The 19,954-nt window shown below is 35.4% G+C and overlaps 1 protein-coding gene across 1 annotated transcript in view; it reads left to right on the forward strand.

The window, feature by feature from the left end:
- LOC120348903 (carbonic anhydrase-related protein 10-like) overlaps positions 1 to 19,954 on the forward strand; it is a 244,794-nt gene that overhangs the window by 188,265 nt on the left and 36,575 nt on the right. The window contains exons 3-4 of the mRNA XM_039438567.1: positions 2,629 to 2,765; positions 14,350 to 14,541. Of these exons, the coding sequence (XP_039294501.1) occupies positions 2,629 to 2,765; positions 14,350 to 14,541 (329 nt within the window). The remainder of the gene's footprint in view (positions 1 to 2,628; positions 2,766 to 14,349; positions 14,542 to 19,954) is intronic.

Genomic DNA, 19,954 nt, shown 5'->3' on the forward strand with positions numbered 1-19,954 from the left:
TATCACTTCTTCTACTCATTCTCTCCGTCTTATCATTTCTTCTACTCATTTTCTCCGTCTTATCACTTCTTCTACTCATTCTCTCCGTCTTATCACTTCTTTTACGCAATCTCTCTGTCTTATCACTTCTTCTACTCATTCTCTCCGTCTTATCAATTCTTCTACTCATTCTCTCCGTCTTATCACTTCTTCTACTCATTCTCTCCGTCTTATCACTTCTTCTACTCATTCTCTCCGTCTTATTCACTTCTTCTACTCATTCTCTCGTCTTATCACTCTTCTACTCATTCTCTCCGTCTTATCACTTCTTCTACTCATTCTCTCCGCTTATCATCACTTCTTCTACTCATTCTCTCCGTCTTATCATTCTTCTACTCATTCTCTCCTCCGTCTTATCACTTCTTCTACTCATTCTTCTACTCATTCTCTCCGTTTATCACTTCTTCTACTCACTTCTTCTACTCATTCTCTCCGTCTTATCACTTCTTCTACTCATCTCTCCGTCTTATCACTTCTTCTACTCATTCCTCCGTCTTATCACTTCTTCTACTCTTCTCTCCGTCTTATCACTTCTTCTACTCATTCTCCTCCGTCTTATCACTTCTTCTACTCATTCTCTCCGTCTTATCATTTCTTCTACTCATTCTCTCCGTCTTATAATTTCTTCTACTCATTCTCTCCGTCTTATCATTTCTTCTACTCATTCTCTCCGTCTTATCATTTCTTCTACTCATTCTCTCCGTCTTATCACTTCTTCTACTCATTCTCTTCTTCTGTCTTCTTTCTCCCTCGCCTTCTGTCTCAGCAGCTAAACAACTCATTTCCTTTCTTCTTAGCGTTTTAGCTAATCAACTTCCACTTACTATACTCAAAACTGTTCTCTCACTTGTTTGCTGTGAACGCATTCAGCCTTCACATGACGTCACAGGATCACTCTATCTGTCTCTGCCCAAGTAGCAGGAATTTAGTATCACAAGGTTGTGAGTTTCAGTCGATCTTGAATGTTCTTTAGTGTTGGAAATGCTACGGTGACGAAAACAGATCTTGAAATTGTAGCTCTTTCACGGAAACCGAGTTCTTTCTCATGTCTGGAAGAATCCTGTATATTTTCGCGGTTCTGAGGTCAAGTGTTTCTACAAAATGGAAATAGAATGTTTTGAAAGAATTTGATAGTCCTGTAATAATGCACGGAATGATCTCACGTGCATAGATAGTATGACGTGTTTTGTCTGTACTGGATGGTTTCAAATGTTTATTGACCGTGCGAAGTAAGGTCTAAGATTCAAGTCGACGGTTTGGCTTTTCTCTTAATGTTCAAATGTTTGAATGTTTAAATGTTTATATGTTGCGCATTTACGGCGAAACGCGGTAATAGATTTTCATGAAATTTGGCAGGTATGTTCCTTTTTAAATTGCGCGCCAACGTATATAGAATGTTTTTGGAAATTTTGCATTTCAAGGATAATAATATAAAAGGGAAAAGGAGCCTCCTTTATATGCCAATATTAGAGTAAAATAAGACTATAGAATTATTCATCACTAGCCGTCAGGCTCGCCATATCCGTCTAGCCAGGGGGCTTTGCCTCCTGGACCCCCGACTGGATCGTCTAAGAATGAGATCAGCAGGCTCGCTTTGCTCTCCTGCATTTTTTCTTTTTGAGCATTTTTTCATATTTAGGACAATCCAGTCGGGGTCCAGACTAAACGTCTGGCTAAACGGATATGGAAGCGAAGCAGCCTGACGGCTAGTAATATAATATTCCCAGAATTGAAGTAGCAGTGCCCAATCAATTTTTCCGCGATAAATGCATTTAAATCTTCAACTTGCCAACCTAACAAAGTCAACTCAACTTAATGCCAACCTGACAAAATTATTATTTTAGTTGCCAGTTACAACTGTTCGAAGAGGTACTCTATCTAGATTATAGTTCTATAGTAACATATGATATGGTAATTTCAATTATAATTAAGCGATTGGGAGAATAAGAATATACATGCTAAAAGACGAACTTTAAACCCATAAAAACAACCCTTAGAGTTAAAATATTGCCAAAAGATTTCTTAGTGCGCCTCTGAAGGGCTAACTGAACATACCTACCAAATTTGAACGTTTTTGGTCCGGTAGATTTTTAGTTATGCGAGTGAGTGAGAGAGTGAGTCAGTGAGTGAGTCAGTGAGTGAGTCAGTGAGTGAGTCAGTCAGTCAGTCAGTGAGTGTCATTTTGCTTTTATATATATAGAAGATAAATCAGCTGACAAGTGATTACACAGATGTGTGGAGAAGCCAGTCTATTGCTGTATTTCCATAAGGTCTATAGTTTCAACCAGGTATTTGTGGATGAGAATACTGCGTGAGGTCTACTGTTCACAGAACTACTACTACATACACATGGTCACTCTCAAAAAGTTATTGGTTTCTTCAACAACTGAAAATGGTTCTCTACTATGGAATAGATCGTTTTATTACATGTGCATTGTGCAGTACGAATCCCACACTCAAGTAGAAGGATCGCTTTAGTTTCTATTCATAGGAGATTGAATGTATATGATACAAAAAAGTTCCATTGATATTTGTGTAATTCAATTCTATTTTCTATCACTAGAGTTCATTTTTCTTTCTGTTTTCTAGGACCAGAGTACTGGGGTCGTATCAACCCCGAGTGGAGCCTATGCAACAAAGGGCGTCGTCAATCTCCCATCAATGTGGAGCCCCAATACTTGCTCTTCGACCCCTTCCTCAGGACGTTCGATATTGACAAGTGCAAGGTAATAAATTTATTCAATCTTATTTTTCTTCCTCTTCTTCTTCTCCCTTTTTTCTTTATTCTTCTTCTTCCACATCATCATTATCATTCAGTATTGGACGTACACAAATATTTCTGTTTCAAAAAATATAATTACTCCACTCACCTTCTACCATAAGGTCTATATTTCATGACAGATGACAGCTTTGGGAATTTTATTATCATGATTTTATCAGTTCAATTTGTTAATTTCAAGCTCTACAGATAATGCAGTAGAGCTTAATTTTTGCGAAAGGTATTGAGGATTTGAAAGAGGTACCGGGTTTGATTCCCTGTCTGGACACAGGTTTTGGACAATTCCATTCCTCTAATTCCCTTCTGTTATTTAGTTCTTAGGTCAATATTTGCAGTAGCGGAAGTCCTTAGTTCTATTTATATTAATTTCATTGGATGATTGAAATAGATATCATACAGTAAAGTCGCGTTTTCACCAAAGTTATTGAATGTAGAATGTAGAATCAAAATAGTAAACAGAATGTTTATTTCTCCGTCCTTTTTATTAGATTGAACATAACTTTCGCCCCACTTGGATGTAATGAGCTGGTTTCGTGCGCTATATGGAGGCCGAAAATTATTGTTTTCTGACCAGGCTGGTACAATTTTTACGGCCCTAGGGCTGTAAAATAACCTTGAAATCAGCTGATTCTGATTTGATGTGAACGGGTTTACAAAATAGTTTATGAAACGGAATCAGTTTATGCTTCTAGAATTGAATAAAGTATTTTGCAATAAGATACTATCATTTTATTTGGATGAATGAAATACAAATAAAATATTATAAACTATTTCAATTCAATTTTCAGAGTATAATAGAATCTAACCTCAAACCTCATAGTACTGCATTTATCACAAACCTGGTGGATAATTTTGGAAATACTTGAGCAATATCCATGACTATGGATATTGAGCTATTGGAATACTTGAGCTATTTTTACAAATAGTTTATGAAACGAAATCAGTTTATGCTTCTAGAATTGAATAAAGTATTCTGCAATAATATCATTTCATTTGGATGAATGAAATAGAGATAAGATTTATATTATATTATAAACTATTCAAATTCGATTTTCAGAATAGGATAGAACTTCTAACCTAAACTTCCGAAGTCGATGACAACAAGCATTGTAGAAGTTGACATTCAGATTGTCCAAATTTCAAGTGTGCTAAAACAGCTGATTAAAATCTTTTCATCACTATTAGTGTTTATCATTCAATAATGATTAAAACATTTATAAGAATACCATCTTATTGTCATTTGAAAGAATAAAAAAGTACAAACTCAACTTCCCACATAATTGAACATAATCTTTTATGTTATTTAAACAAATCAGAATAAAAATAATAATACTTGGACAATTTCCTGATATTCAGATTACCTTAGATTTGCTAGAGCTATGACCTTCCACTTTTGCTTTCGGAAGTGCTTAATAAATAATTATTGTCATATATATTGTTCATTTCTCTGTGTGGCGAAAAATAGCGTTCGCACCATGGGCAAAAATGTTTTTTCCGGCTCTCAGTCTTCTCTAGTCCTCGGCCTACGGCCTCGGACTTGAAACCCGATTTCGAGCCAGAAAAGTATCATTTTCGGCCCTAGGTGCGAAATATACTATATCATACACATGATGCGCATATGTGTTTTGTTCCGTTCAATCGAATAGAATCTGTAAGGACAGAAAAATAAACATTTGGTTAATAACTTTGGTGTAAACGCAGCTCTATAGTATTCCAGCTTTTGGTAAACTGCGATTTCTAATAAGTCTTCCATCTTCAACTTGAGAGAAATTCAAAACGTATTCGACATTCCTCCTATATTAACTCATGACCCAGCAACACTGATAGAGTTCAGAGTTGAATGCATCTCAAACTGATCAGCAGAAAGTAGGCGGAGTTCAAAGTACTAACCAGCATGTACTGCCATCTATTGGTTGAATCGTGAGTTGGGCCACACTGATTTGAATAATAAATATCGGGGACCGAGCTTCGCTCTGGAGTACAAAAGCATAAAATGTTATTACGAAAGAAGAAATCATAATGACATCCATAACATCATACAGAAATGTTCTATCTAATCACAGTATATTGAGATTAATTCCCAGAGGAATGCAAAGATTTCCCTCACAAAGGCCCAGTTGCACAAAAGCCGGTTAAATTTTAATCCTGATTAATTCCTCGTGAACCAAATCAGAGAAGACCATTTCAAAAAGACTGGAATTAATCAGGATTGAAAATAACCCGGAATTTTTGCAACCGGCACCAACTACCTTATTGAATGATCACAAAAGTTCAACAGCTGAGTCATAATTTTTACACAGTCCCACACACATGTACTCGCTCACTCACTTCCATCACCAACAGACGACGAAATAATAATTATCAGCTGTTTTTCCAAGGATGAATAATAATTATCCTTTTAATGTCCTTCAGCGAGTTTTTCAAGGGATGAGACCTAGTGCAATCAAATCTTTATATTATAAACCTTCTATGTTCTGAATTTCGTGAGAATCGTAAGAGCCGTTTTCGAGATCAGGTGGAATACAAGCATATAAACATATAAACAGAAGTTGCTTGTTTAATAGTATAGGATATTTAAAAATAATGAGATAAAATACTCTACAACTATGGAGACTTAGCAAATTTCACATTGAAAAGTTGTAGCAAACAGCATTTCAATAATCCGCTACTGAAATGTGGCGAACTGAAAGCAAAGTTAACAAACGGAACTTCAACTTCAAATTTAACTTGGATCTCAGACCAGAGCTAAGTTTGATTGGCTTACATTTGACTTTGGACTGATCCACTGAAGGCTGCAGTCAGATTCACCTTAAATGGTCAGCTTTGATTGAATAGGAAACATTAATGTTAATCGTAAGGAGGGCAGACAGTTAGATGTAGATAGAGACTGACCCTTACCAATGTGTATATGGGATTGGAAAGTTTTGGGTTTGGAGGACTGGAAACCCAATATAAGCGGGAGATAAACCTTGTGTGAGGGATGATTGGAGTAGCTTAGTTGGTTTTCAGGTGTAGCCTATTTTATTCATTTATTTATTTATTATTTTACAAAGGCGACTTTCTAGAAGTATTTTAAGCCTAGGTGATGATGATGAGGTGAATGATAATACAATGAAGGTAGGGTTATGAATGAATAAAAATGATAGGTCATGCTATCCATATGAATAGATTTGAGTCCACTCTTCAGTCCAGAAATAAATAAACTAGAAATTTTGAATTTGATTTGATTAAAAACCGAATATAATAGAATGATTACATTCAATAAACTCTCAAAACTTGAAAATATTGAGTTATTGAGAAAAATCCCTATCCAAGGGATTCGAATAAGTTGTGATTTCAAGTAAAATTTGGTAGGATTTTAAGTGCAGTCAAGGTGAATGTCGGTCAATGGCCTAGACAAAGCCAGTGTCAGGGGAGGGTGTCTTCTTCTCTAAGAAACGGCCAATACGCACTATTGCCTCATTCAAAGTTTCGGTAGTATAATTTATATCTGTTACTAGACTATTTTAATGTTCATCAGTTGGATTGATTGATTGAGTACTTTATTTATGTAGATTACAATATACTGGCTTATACACTTATATACAATAGCTTACAATACAGTAAAATTATAGATGAATTTACATAATATAGACTAAGAAAATAATTATTGAACTGTATATGATATGAAAAAGTAATTTGTAATATAATAACTATAGATAATTATATTGTTATGCATCTACATAAATTGGCGGAGCTTTGGACATATCAATGTCCATTCTTCGGAAAGAATATTAAAAATATCCTCCCCACTAACTCTCTACCAAAACCTGGATTCAGAGAATAGAGGATGTAATAGTATTCTACGTAACAAGGACGGGAAGGGGCCTTTTGCAGGCAAGAATGATGTTTCTAGTCGAGGCGTTAGCCTCGACTAAAATTATTTCATTCGAGCACTGCAAAAACCATTCACGTCCAAGTAGCGTACACTATTTTTTATCATAATAATCTAAAGAAGAATAATTGAGAAATAGAAAACATTACCTACTTGTGCTGACGTTACAACATGCTTCCTATAAACATAACCTAATTTACAAATTACGAATCAGGAATTTTGTGGAAGTTGACAAACTTCCACCTAGAGCGCTTAAGGTGGTTTTTTGTAGCAGTTTTGCTGTTCCTATTTCGGAACTAGGAAACATACTCAACTGTAAAAAATCATATGGTTTCATTACAGTGGAGTATGCTGTAATGTGAATCATATGTTTATTTGTTCTGCAAACAGCTGTTTACCAGATTGATTTCATGCCAAAACATGGAAAACAGCTGGCATTGAATGGCTATGACAAAAAGTATGTAGTTGGAATCTTAGACCAGTTATAGAATAGACACGGCCCATTGTATATTCATACTGAAAGTCGATGAAGCCAACATCTACTGCCATATCGCCAAATCGTGACGTCATCATCGTATAGAAAACGTTTCTGTATAGTTAGTTTACATTGTTTTCCATAGCAGATTGTGCCTTTTTCAGCGGGACCGCAGTGGGAGTTTACCATTTTCATAAATAATAATTTACTTTTGTCTGAAATAGAAACAATCTGAAAGTTTTCTATCCGATGCTGACGTCACGATTTGGCGATATGGCAGTAGATGTTGGCTTCAGAGGCTAGACTTCCCAGCGTGTCTATTCTGTACCTGGTCTAAGGTTGAAATATACATGCCTGTTTCACTTTCCATAACAAACTGCTAGATAATAATTCTTCTTTGAGCCATTTTTAGGACACTACAGTCTTATTTTTGAACGGTGGTTAGTGAAACTAGAACACACGTGAGTATTAGTTATAGTAATTATTATTAAAAAATGAACTGTAATGTCGTCAATAATAGTCCAAAAAAGATAGAATTATATCGATTTGATTGTTTCAATTTTAAATAATAACAATGATTGTGAATAGTTTGATATCCAGAAGGCATTTTCCTTAACACAAAATCGTGTTGAGCACTTCAATCTTCTGATGGTCCACAATTATTCATTTTATTTTCAATTGCGGATGATGCCCACATGAGCTTCTGCTTGTGCGTGGGTAATGGGAAGTGCAAGGGTGAATTATGAGATGATCAAATGTCCATGACTATTCGATGGGATTTGTGACCAATTAGCAATTGGTGACACTAACAGGCAATACCAGACTAAAAAGATGCAACACCTTAGGGTAACCGTCCACTGGAACCGTATTCAACTGATCCGTTCGGCCGTTGGATCGGACGAATCTGCCGGCCGTTAATTCGGCCGAACACGGTCGTCCATTGGAACCGTTTTCGTCAGTCTAGTTCAGTAGTTGGCTGGTTGTTAGAAAGTGAAGTGACAAGCTTTTAACATATATTTAAAATTAAAATTTTGAAAATTGAATAAACAAATATTTACTAAATTAATTATTAATATTGCAATAATCTTACCTACAGATCCTAACAATCTTTGTCCACAGGCTCCTTTTGAACATAACGACGATGATATCTTTTGTCTCGCATATCCCACAATGGAACATGCTCTTGAACCAAACTTATCAACTTTTCATTGTCACAACTTAATAAAATAGAACAACTCCAAAAAACAAAAACAAACAAAACTGTCAAACAATTTTAGGTTAGGAACACTTTGTTGTCTCAGCTCGACTAGTTAGTTCGGCCGGATAGATCCGGAAAATCCCATTCAATTCGGATCAAAAAATTGATCGGTCGGAGACGGCCGTGCACGGCCGTATGAGCCTGTTGAAATGGACGAGCATCTATAGCTTTCTTTGTTGGGGGATCGTTCGGTCGCGTTCGGTAGTTTTCGGCCGATGCTAGTTCGGACGAAAACGGTTCAAGTGGACGGCCCACCTAAGTTGTCAACTCAGCTATCCTGACGGAAATCTAAAACTGAAGAGCTTTTATAGAATCAGTACTTTTTAAATGCCTTTTTTTGGATTTTCTCAATCTCTTATTGTTAACTTTATATCAACCTGATGTATCACAATATGATTTAGCAACTGGAATAAGATTGCCATTTGATATTCCATACTATCGACTGAAGAATTGGTACATCACAGATATTATTAATGGAAATACAAATTTCAGTACCCTTTTTGAATTATTTTATAACCTTGAGAATGGTCAAGTGAAATCACTTGAAAATGGTATAAATGTTGAAACATGTTAAAATAATTCAAAAAAGGTAACTGAGATTTACAGATGAAATTAAATAGAGAATGCATTCATTCAAATGCTAATTAATATATAATTATTATTCAACGAAAATCCTAAATAAATGCTGCAAATCCCCCCGAAGACTTCTGCTACTGCAGACATTAACATCAGGGTTAACAGCTGGATGGAGATTCGATGAGAACTACTATCCAAAAATAAGTTGCCAGCCCGGGAATCGAACCCGGTACCTCCCAATTGCTAGTCAGGAATGCTTACCGTTACACCAAATTGTCAGTTTGGTACTATCCAAAAATTAGTTGCCAGCCCGGGAATCGAACCCGGTACCTCCCAATTGCTAGTCAGGAATGCTTACCCTTACACCAAATTGTCAGTTTGGTGTAAGGGTAAGCATTCCTGACTAGCAATTGGGAGGTACCGGGTTCGATTCCCGGGCTGGCAACTAATTTTTGGATAGTAGTTCTCATCGAATTTCCATCCAGCTGTTAACCCTGATGTCAATGTCTGTAGTAGCAGAAGTCTTCGGGGTGATTTGCAGCATTTATTTAGGATTTTCGTTGAATAATAATTATAACTGAGATTTGTGTTTCTATTTTTATTACAAGTAGCCCTAAACAAAAAAGATATCACATATAATATTATTATTGATGGAATGTTGATAACTTTTTGTGTAGTTGAGAAGTTGAGAAGTGAGAAGTTGAGAAGTTGATATTGTGGTAATTATTCATATTGAATGAAAAAGACTAAGAAATTGTCAAAAAACCACTGATTTATTGATAATTAGAAAGACCGGTTTCGGTTATTACACCATTGTCAATCTCTGATAAACTCAATTATCTTAAAAACAAACTTAAAATAAACTTTAAATAAACTTAAACCAGTTTCTCAGAGATTGACAATGGTGTAATAACCGAAACCGGTCTTTCTAATTATCAATAAATCAGTGGTTTTTTGACAATTTCTTAGTCTTTTTCATTCAGAATGTTGATAATATTACAGAGGTGTAAGTTTCAGACTTTTTCTAGATTGTAATAAAAGCTACATTACTCTTTAGATTGATTAGAAAAGTAAGAATTTTTTCCGGTGACAAATTCACGAATTCGAATTTCTATCAAACGCGTGTGATAGATGTGGAAATAATGTGATGATCTTAGTTGAGTAAGTGAGTGATTGGACTCTGGAGAATGTGTTTTTGTTTCTCGGTTTGTTTCCTCTCTCTTGACGACGACGACTTCCTTCAACAAACTTTGTCCAATCCACAAAAGATAAGATCTTCTTCTTCCTCTTTCCTCTCCTTCCTCTTTCCTCTTCTTCCGCTTCCTCTTCTTCCTCACAATCGTCCATCTCAGTCACACATCGTTGTGACCCTTATTTACTGGGCAGGAATCGTTTGCTTTGAGTCGGTCTAACTTGGCTTTTAGCCGGACTATTCGAGCGGAAAAGCGAAAATGAAACTTGTCCGAAGACGTCATCTAAGACCAGTTCCGGTCAATCACGGATGTCTTTTCTTCCTTATCATCTTTATCTTCTTCTTCTTCTTCTTCTTCTTCTTCTTCTTCTTCTTCTTCTTCTTCTCTTCTTCTTCTTCTTATTCTTCCTCTTCTAACTCTAGTCGTTTACTTGGTCGCCTTTTTCTTCACCGACTTCTTTTCTTTTCCTCCTCTTCTCTCCTGATTGCATCATTCTAATTTTTCTCACTCCTGAACTTCTTCATATACTCTTCTCCATCCCACTTATCCACTTCTCCTTCTAGTACCGCTCATTCTACTTCTCCTCATATCCCTTTCCCACTTCTTACCCGTACACTCTTCCTCACGTCCACATTTTATCCCCCTTGGTTCCTTATCACTTCGTCTTTACTTCTCTTTCCTTCTCACCCTGCCTCTTATTCTAACGCACTGCCTCAAGTCCCTCTTTCCTCTTTTTCCTGTGTGTTCATATTTTTCAATCGTTCATTCGAGCATCATTGCTCTACTTTCATCCTCCTTTTCCTCTAAATTTTCTATTTTTTCTTTCAACTTACTTCACCTATCTTAACATTGGTATCTCTCATTGTTGTACGCTTTCTACGTTCTCTCTCAATTCTGGTGCTTCTCCCCATATTGTTATCACTCTAATTTTTTTTCTACTCCTTCTTCTTCTTGTTCTTTGTCTTCTTTCTATCCTTCTTTCCCTTAAAATTAATAACAATAATTAAATCTTTCATGGTAATATTTTGAACAATAATAACTGTAACAACAGCCGCCATTTATTGGCTTAATATCAAGTAAGATGCATAGGAACTGTCGACCAATCAGGAGCGAGAGTAGGCGGAGCTTGCAGGTGTGACGATATACGAGTTCGCCTGTGATTGGCTGTCGATTCGTATCGAAACCAACTTTGAATTCAGTCAGTAGATGGCAGCAAGTGCGGGGTCATGAGTTTCGTTCACTACATAATAATGTTCCTGTCAATATAAAACCGAATATATAATTGATCTTCTTCTTTCTCTTCATCTTCTTCTTCTTCTTCTACTTCTTCTCCCTCTTCTACTTCTTCTTCCCTTTCTCCTCCCTCTTCTTCTTCTTTTTCTTCTTATTCTTGTTGTTGTTGTTGTTGTTGTTGTTGTTGTTGTTGTTGTTGTTGTTGTTGTTGTTCTTCTTCTTCTTCTTCTTCTTCTTCTTCTTCTTCTTCTTCTTCTTCTTCTTCTTCTTCTTCTTCTTCGGCTTCTGATGAAACTTGCCGTCTGAGCTTTGAGAAGTAGCGGTCAATGTGGAAAGTTAGTTCCGGTGATTTGATATGGGTCGGCGTGATTGTCTTTCAGCCAGTAGTTGATGGATTGCCAATTGGTGGGAGATCTTAACGTTTGATTAGCTGTGATTCCTCTCATACTCTCACAGAAACTTGTCAGATGCTATTTCGAGTCTAACTTTGAACAGTCAGAAATGATTGGATGAGGAACATTCAAAATGCTTTCATGTTATCTAAATTTGGGAGAGAAATAGTACGAGGAGTATCCTCAGTTTTCTCTCCCCCAATCAGTGCTTCTTTGTGAAGAATATAAATAAATACATACATACATAAATGAGATATACAGACAGTTCGAAATAAAACTTACCATTTCATAAGGAAACCTGATAAGCCTGATTACCATTACCATATTACCTGATTCATATTACCATTGAAACCTGGTTATCAATGCGGATCTCTAAATATAGGTTTTTAATATAGTTTCTCAATATAGCCTCTTAATATTCAAAATTCAAATTCTAATTCATTTTGTTTAATTGAAAACAATACAATGTAGACTATGTCTATTATTATACAATAATAAAAGTATAGTTTTAAGTGAAAGTTAAAAGTTAATATAACTTTTAACTTAGAAAGTAGCTTCTTAATATTCAAAATTCAAATTCCAATTCATTTTGTTTAATTGAAAACAATACAATGTAGACTATGTCTATTATTATACAATAATAAAAGTATAGTTTTAAGTGAAAGTTAAAAGTGAAATAATAAAAATATAGTTTCTCATAGCTTCTCCATTTAGTTTCTTCATGAGAAAATCACCGTTCGCAAAAAATGATTATTATTGAACATATTCTCCATACACTGAGCAAACCTCATGGTGCGTACAGATATACGCGCCTCCAACACGCTCCGCGCACGCTCCGCACTCGCTCCGCAATCGCTCCGATCATGAACGTCACGGGAGAAGCTAGATCTTCCCGCGTTCCACTCTTGCTCCCCGGTCGATCATCAATCGATCTGCTCGATTGACGTTCGATTGCGGAGCAGAGCGAAAGTCTGTACGCACCTTTAGATTGCAGCATCGCTCTTACGGCAATTAGAACACTATTTTTAAGGACTTTGAAAAATTATATTGCTTTCTGTTCTATATTATTTATCAACTAGATATTTATTTTTTCTGTGTATTGTGGAGGTGAGCAAACTAGTGGACACAGGACTTTGTTTTTTAGTCCAATTGCAATACGGAATATTTTTTGTACACTCAACAGGATAGGATCCTCCAGTCTTTGGTGTTCATTGAAGTTAACAAAGATTTCATTATCATAATTCATATCAATTATTCATAATTCATAACAAAATGTTCAGCTTTTTCTTTAACAAATAGCACAAAACCACACATGTCAACAATGAAGCTTCATAATTGTGATAGAAATAGTAACAATAATTGTAATTGCCCACTAATAGAACGCTTTGACAATATAAGTATTTAGAAATAATAGTAGATGATTCATTGAAATGGAACAAGCACATAACATATACAACTGCCAAAATAAGGAAGCTTATATACAAATTCTATCAATTAAGGCATATCATAGACAAATAAATTAAAAACTGTATACTTAACATTAGTTGAAACTCTTTTAAGGTACGGTCTGGTTAGTTGGGGTGCAGCTAACTTCAGTTTATAGATCCATTATTTAAAACTCAAAAACGCATTTGAAAATAATGGGAAACAGGGAAATCCGGTTCAACTGTAGAATTATTTATAGAAAATGGAGTACTCAGCGTTAGGCAATTTATATATTGTTGTTATTAGGGTATATGAAAAAACATCAAAATAGGAACCATATCATAAATCATAGCAATACTACTAGAATAAGAGAACGTTACAATCAAGAAGTACCAAGAATGAATACAGCATTTGGGCAAAGATCACTAGGATATTTAGGGCTACAATATCTAATAGAATACCATTAGAAATCAAAGGAGAGGAAAATTTCAATAGCTTCAAAAGAAAAATAGACATTGGTTATTCAGTATTGGGATACAAAGTAGTGAGGAACTAATAGTAAGTAGGATTTACATTTAAGTAGTATTCTTTTTAAATAAGGTAATCTATAGGTAGAAAATAGTACCTCGGTTTAGTATTTTTGTACTAGGTGATGCTTAGGGTAATAGATATAGTTTTAGATTTTTTGGAATTTTTGTATTACCTGTTGTAGCATAAATTTTATTAGTACCGTATTAATTTGATGATAACCTCGACACATATATTATATAGTGAGGTATCATTTTGTAAACCTTGAATATTATTGAAAATGTATGAAAAAAAATATGTAATGTATGGAATTTATGAATAAACTCCTCTGGTGTGTCGTCCAACATCAGAGAAATTTTATTATTATTATTATTATTGTTTACATATTCTGCCAGTTGATAATTGTATACTAATTATGTTTCTACTGTCTATTATGAAGGTCAGTGGAACACTGCTGTACTCGAGCCAGTACAGTGTTTGGTTCTCATTCATTCATGTAGACAAAGATATTATTATTCTAATTCACAAATCTTGTGTTACTTGATAAGTGCATTATTAATTTTCATGTGTATTTCAGGTCAGTGGAACTCTGCTGAACACAGGCCAGTCTCTGGTGTTCAGAGTCGACAAAGACCTCAAGCACCACGTCAACATATCGGGCGGTCCGCTCGCCTACCGCTACCAGTTTGAAGAGTTCTACATCCACTATGGCATTGTTGATCAGGTGGGATCCGAACACAAGATTGGTGGACAGTCGTTTCCAGCTGAGGTAAGTTTACACATTTCTCTCTAATCAATCGTTACATATGTTTTTAATTTTTGCAAATTTAAACTCCAACTTCAAAACAATTGTTTCCATATTCCTAAAGGTATCGTACTCCTAATTTGTTCAACAGTTGGATATTTTGAGGCATGGGAAATTTGCGTGCACAAGTTGCCCGTATTTGTTGCAACTGTAATTAAAGTGTGTTTTGGAACTCATGACTGTTGGATAGGTTCCTTGAGTGTGACTAAATAACTCGAATCTGTGATGAATCATCATCAATTATTCAAATCTATGATGAATCATAATCGATGAAATATTAGTACAATCATATTTATGCTGATAGTGAATGTTTTTGTGATTTTTCTGGCTTCAAATTTATCAAGTTTTTTAATATTTTTCAAATTTATTAATGCATTTTCAAGTGTAATAATAATTTGTTTCATCTTTCTGATCAACCGAGATACAAGATTTTTAGTATAATGTATATTTGGACTGTAAATTTTTGTGATCTTTATAAAAGTGTTTTCATAACCTCATTTGGACTATTTTTATCAAAATTAGGGAGAGGAACAGTTTTGGGTTTATCCTGTTGATTCTCTCCCAATCATTAATTTGATGTTGTTATTAAGGAATGTAATAATAATATAATTTGAAGGTCAAAAGAACAGCAAATTCAAACAAGATCATCATTTGTGATTTTTACAGTTATTGTTCGAGTTGATTCCCTGAATACTCAAAACTATTTTATAATAATTTAGTACACCAGCGATCAATGCTATCTCCGATTAATAACATTCAATCCTATCAGATGTATTTCACTTCCAAAATTATTAAACAATCACTAGAAATTTGACTATAAAAATAAGAATGCTTTGTGTGCTGTTATGGGTCATGATTAGTCAATAGAGTACAAATAATCTCAGTTACAACATGATAAGAAATTATAGCATCCTGAATTATATTATATTATTTTGTTAATTGTTAAAGTTGACGCTTTCAGTTCACTAGAGATTTATAAAGATTCTGTATCAAGCTACAATAACCTCCCAAATATTTAATCAAATTGAGCTATTCCAAGATATTTTATCTTGGGTTGATTCAAAATCCACATGTCTGAATGAAAAATATGCAGGAATAAGCTTCAAAAATCCAGAAAAACTATCAACAAATCATTTCCTCTCGATTGCCCCATAAAGTTTAGACCCAGAATTCCTGGAGCTCCTAGATTTTCACCTGTGAAATTCAATGGGTAGGTGCAAAAAACAACATCAATTGTTGAAGGACACTGCCATTGCAGTAAACCATGAACCATTAATCGGTGAGTGACGTCATCCTCCCACGTGTGAAGGTGGCATTGCACATAAAACTCGCAGCCAACACTAAAGCATTCTATTTCTCACTCTCTCTCACACACACTCTTTATCTATCGCTGTCACTCACTCTCTCTCACACACACTCTTTATCTATCGCTGTCACTCTCTCTCTCTCTCTCTCTCTCAACGTCTCTATCATACTCTCTCGATCCCTCCCTCTATCTCGCTCACTCTCTCTCACACACACTCTCTTTTTCTCTTTCTCATGAATCAATCACACTCTCTACTCCAGCTTTGGAGCCGAGATCGTTGGCGTATTTTTAGGCCACTTTATGTCTGTTGTAAGTCTGCATTGCTGTTGGGTCTGACATTGGAATTGTACAATTATTTATAAGGGGAGGGTTTCTAGACCTGATTTCCCTTAAATCAATAATTATGAATTTTGCATTGCTCAGATTTATCTGTCTATATTGAGATGTATGGTTGAGTTTTTGTAATTGATATCATCAACATAAAAGAGATGTAAAACAATCTCATAGAGATGAAATACGAACAGAATATGTTCAAAGATTTTCTGGAAAGTTCTCTTTCACTGTTGAAAGAGATACTAATAATAAGATTCTACCGCATTGTTCAATCAAATAAGCTGTTTGTATCTTCGTGATTGATATTTGGTTTCCTAACATTCCATTATCCTTATTTCGTTTGTTAGTTACTGAGAGTTTCAATATTATTTGTTGTTTGTGCATAATGTTTTTGAATGCTCTGCCTACTTTGAGCGTGTCGAGTCTCGGCCAATGACAGAGCTATATCTTGCTCAATAGGTGAACCAACCTATGGCAAATTGTATGGCGTTATTCACACTATATTTAGATGCTGCTTGATGTTTATGTTTTCAGTTCTCTAGAGATTGATGGGTAATCTTAATGGGTAAACAACTGAAGAGAGTATTTAAAATTTTTTCAATGTATACGTGGTTGTAACAAATTCAAGTCCTTCCTATTGTGATATCTTATATAAAAGTTGAAATACTTCAAGTTAATCTACTCAGTGATATCATCCATTCGAGCCAACATCTATAACTGATGGACACAACAAGAAAGTTTTGTCTTTTTGAATCAAAAAGAAGATAATATCTTAGTTAAGATAATAATATTCCAGTCAACATAAATATCGGGGCACCGAGCTTCACTCGTTATATTTATTGACTTTTGATAAACCGAACACAATTCTTTGAAATGATTGGGGAAGTACTAACAGGCAAAGCCCAAAACTGTTTCCCGAATTTTGTATTATACACTATAAATAATAAAGTAGGTTATACAGAAAGTAGGTTATGTTCCATACCTGAATTCAGGTTCATTTTTCTGTTTAAACATTTGAAAACAAAAAATGTATAATTTAGATTATATACAAACGAAATAGAATAACAAAATAACACTCACTAATCATTTGAAATTGTCGAATTGTAAATTTTGAAAATTATGATATACTCTAGTTTAGGAGGATTATCATGTCCAGTCAACAAATCAGATTATGTTGATCAATCGATTAAATGGTCTAGCTAGATAAAAATTTCTCGCTGATTGATATGATTACACAGCTGGAAATAATTATGTCTCTCCCACACAGGCACACGCATCTTCTGTTATCGAGAGACGACAAAATCATCATATGTTTTCTAAGGATGAATTATCCTTTTCATGTCCTTCAGCGAGTTTTCCAAAGAATGAGACCTAGTGCAATTATTGAACCTTTATATCATAAACCTACTTTGTTCCAAATTTTGTGAAAATCTTTAGAGCCGTTTTCGAGATCCGTAAAACATAAATAACCATATATAAAAATAGCCAGATATGAAAATAACCAGATATAAAAATAACCAGATATATAAATACAGAAATTGCCCGCTTAATATAATAGGATATATTAACAATCCGTGGCTTACAAGAATCAAGAATATTTTGTCAACTGATAAATTCTACACCTATTGAAATTTGAATTCACTCTCAAGAGTCTCTGTGAGCATGAAATTCTGAGTCTAGAGTACGTGATAAGGAGAGTAGGCTATATAGGCTGGTAGAAGTAGAAAACGGGACAGTAGTAGAAGAAGATGACAGAGAAGAAAGAAGAAGAAGAAGAAGAGAAACGAAGCAAGTGATTGACTGGACTTGAACCCGATGCATGTTTATTACAGGGCAACATACTCTGTGTGTTGCCGAGTTGTGGGGGTTCGAATTGAAAGAAGTACTTTTCCGGGGGATGAATATCGAGGGCTGCTTGGTTAGGTACCCCTTGGCAGTGGAGGCAGAGGAAGGGGTTGGTTTATGCCAGTCGTAAAATGTTGGTGTCTCAGTGGGTATACAAACCCTCTCCTCACCCCACAACACAACCTTCCAGACTCACCCCCCCCCCTTCAGACTCAACAACCAACAACAACTTTGAAAGCTTTAAAGTTGGCCACAGGATAGAGAGGGCTATCAGAGGGAGTGAGAGAGAGTAAGAGACTGTGAGATTGATAGAGTAAGTGAGTGGGAGAGTAAAAGAGCAAGATAGTGAGAGAGTGAATTGAGTGGGAAGATACGGTGAAATTGAAGGATGGAGGATGAAGATGAAATAGGAAATGTTGGAAATATGATTATTCAACAAAATTATTAATCTCAATAATGAAAACTTACCATCAATTCATTGCAAAATATATTCCTGTGACACATAAATTATGATTATTTCAAACAAGAATGAACAGTTACTATAACATCAGCTATACAGGTATCAGCTATCCTTTATAGAAGGCAGCGGTACGGCATAGAGTCGGCAACGCGGTTGTCCTATCTTTCTTCACTGCCATTATAACTTGCACCTCACTGTAGTAATAATATATTATATATGATAGCAGTCTGACGTCATTGCCCAAACTATCAAGTTTTTTTTTATTGTAATTTGACTGCAATCTAACACTTTGGTTAATGAACAGTTCAATTCTAGCTTAAATTGATACGTATAAGTTTGACATTAAAGGGGTATTCACTCCTCCACTGTCTAAGTGAGCAATGCCCATGCACTGTTTCTTTCAGAATTACTCTTACTACATTTAAAAGAGATCTGTAGGCTTCTTCCTTTCCAGTCTTCTCACTGTATTAGTAGGTGAGGTGAGTCAATGAGGTGTAGAGCTTGGATGTTCTGATGATTATGTAGAGTCTCTTCATGGTTTCTGGCAGCCTTTCTGACGATGAGATCGACTTCTTCCATCTGCAGATCCCTGTAGAGATCCGAGTTTCTAACAAAGTATGGAGCATTGACAGCATTCCTCAAAACCTTGTTCTGGAACTTCTGGATGGTGTTGATGTTACTTTTTCTTGCACAGCCCCACAGCTGGATGCCATACAACCACACGGCCGAAGAATTTGTCTATACAATAGTAATTTATTGTAGGTTGAAAGGCTTGAATTTCTCCTCAATAACCAGTACATTTTCGAGTATTTGAAATCCAGTTCTTCTTTCTTTTTTTGACGTGTGACTTCCATCGTAGTTTTGCATCTAGTGTCGTTCCAAGATACTTAGCTTCATTTGCAAATGGAACTTCTTTGTTGTTTAATCTTATTGGGATGTACACATAATGCCTATTTTTGAAGACAACATGTGTGGACTTGCTTTCATTCAACTTAATCCGCCAGGTTCTAGTACATTTCTCAATTTTCTAGATGGCTTCTTGCGCTTTACTTGTAGCTTCCTCATTAGTTTCTCCAACTGCTAAGACAGCTGTGTCATCTGCAAAGGTTGCAATAGTGTCATTTTCTGGCACAGGAAGATCGCTGGTGTAGAGCAGGTACAGAGTAGGGCCCAATACACTTCCTTGGGGTACTCCAGCTTTAATTGGTGTTAGACATGCCACACTTTATCAAATGCCTGAGCGACGTCTAAAAAGAAAGCAGCACACTATATTTTCTCTTCTAGAGTCTTCTCAATTACATGAGTAATTCTATGGACTTGCTGAACTGTTGAATGTTTTCCTCTAAATCCAAACTGATGATCAGGAATGAGTTGTCCACTCTCTATCACATGTTTCAATATGGAGAGCAAAACTTTTTCGAAGATCATGGACA

Source organism: Nilaparvata lugens, chromosome 12 (assembly GCF_014356525.2).
Source record: "Nilaparvata lugens isolate BPH chromosome 12, ASM1435652v1, whole genome shotgun sequence".
In the NCBI taxonomy this organism is placed as follows: domain Eukaryota; kingdom Metazoa; phylum Arthropoda; class Insecta; order Hemiptera; family Delphacidae; genus Nilaparvata; species Nilaparvata lugens.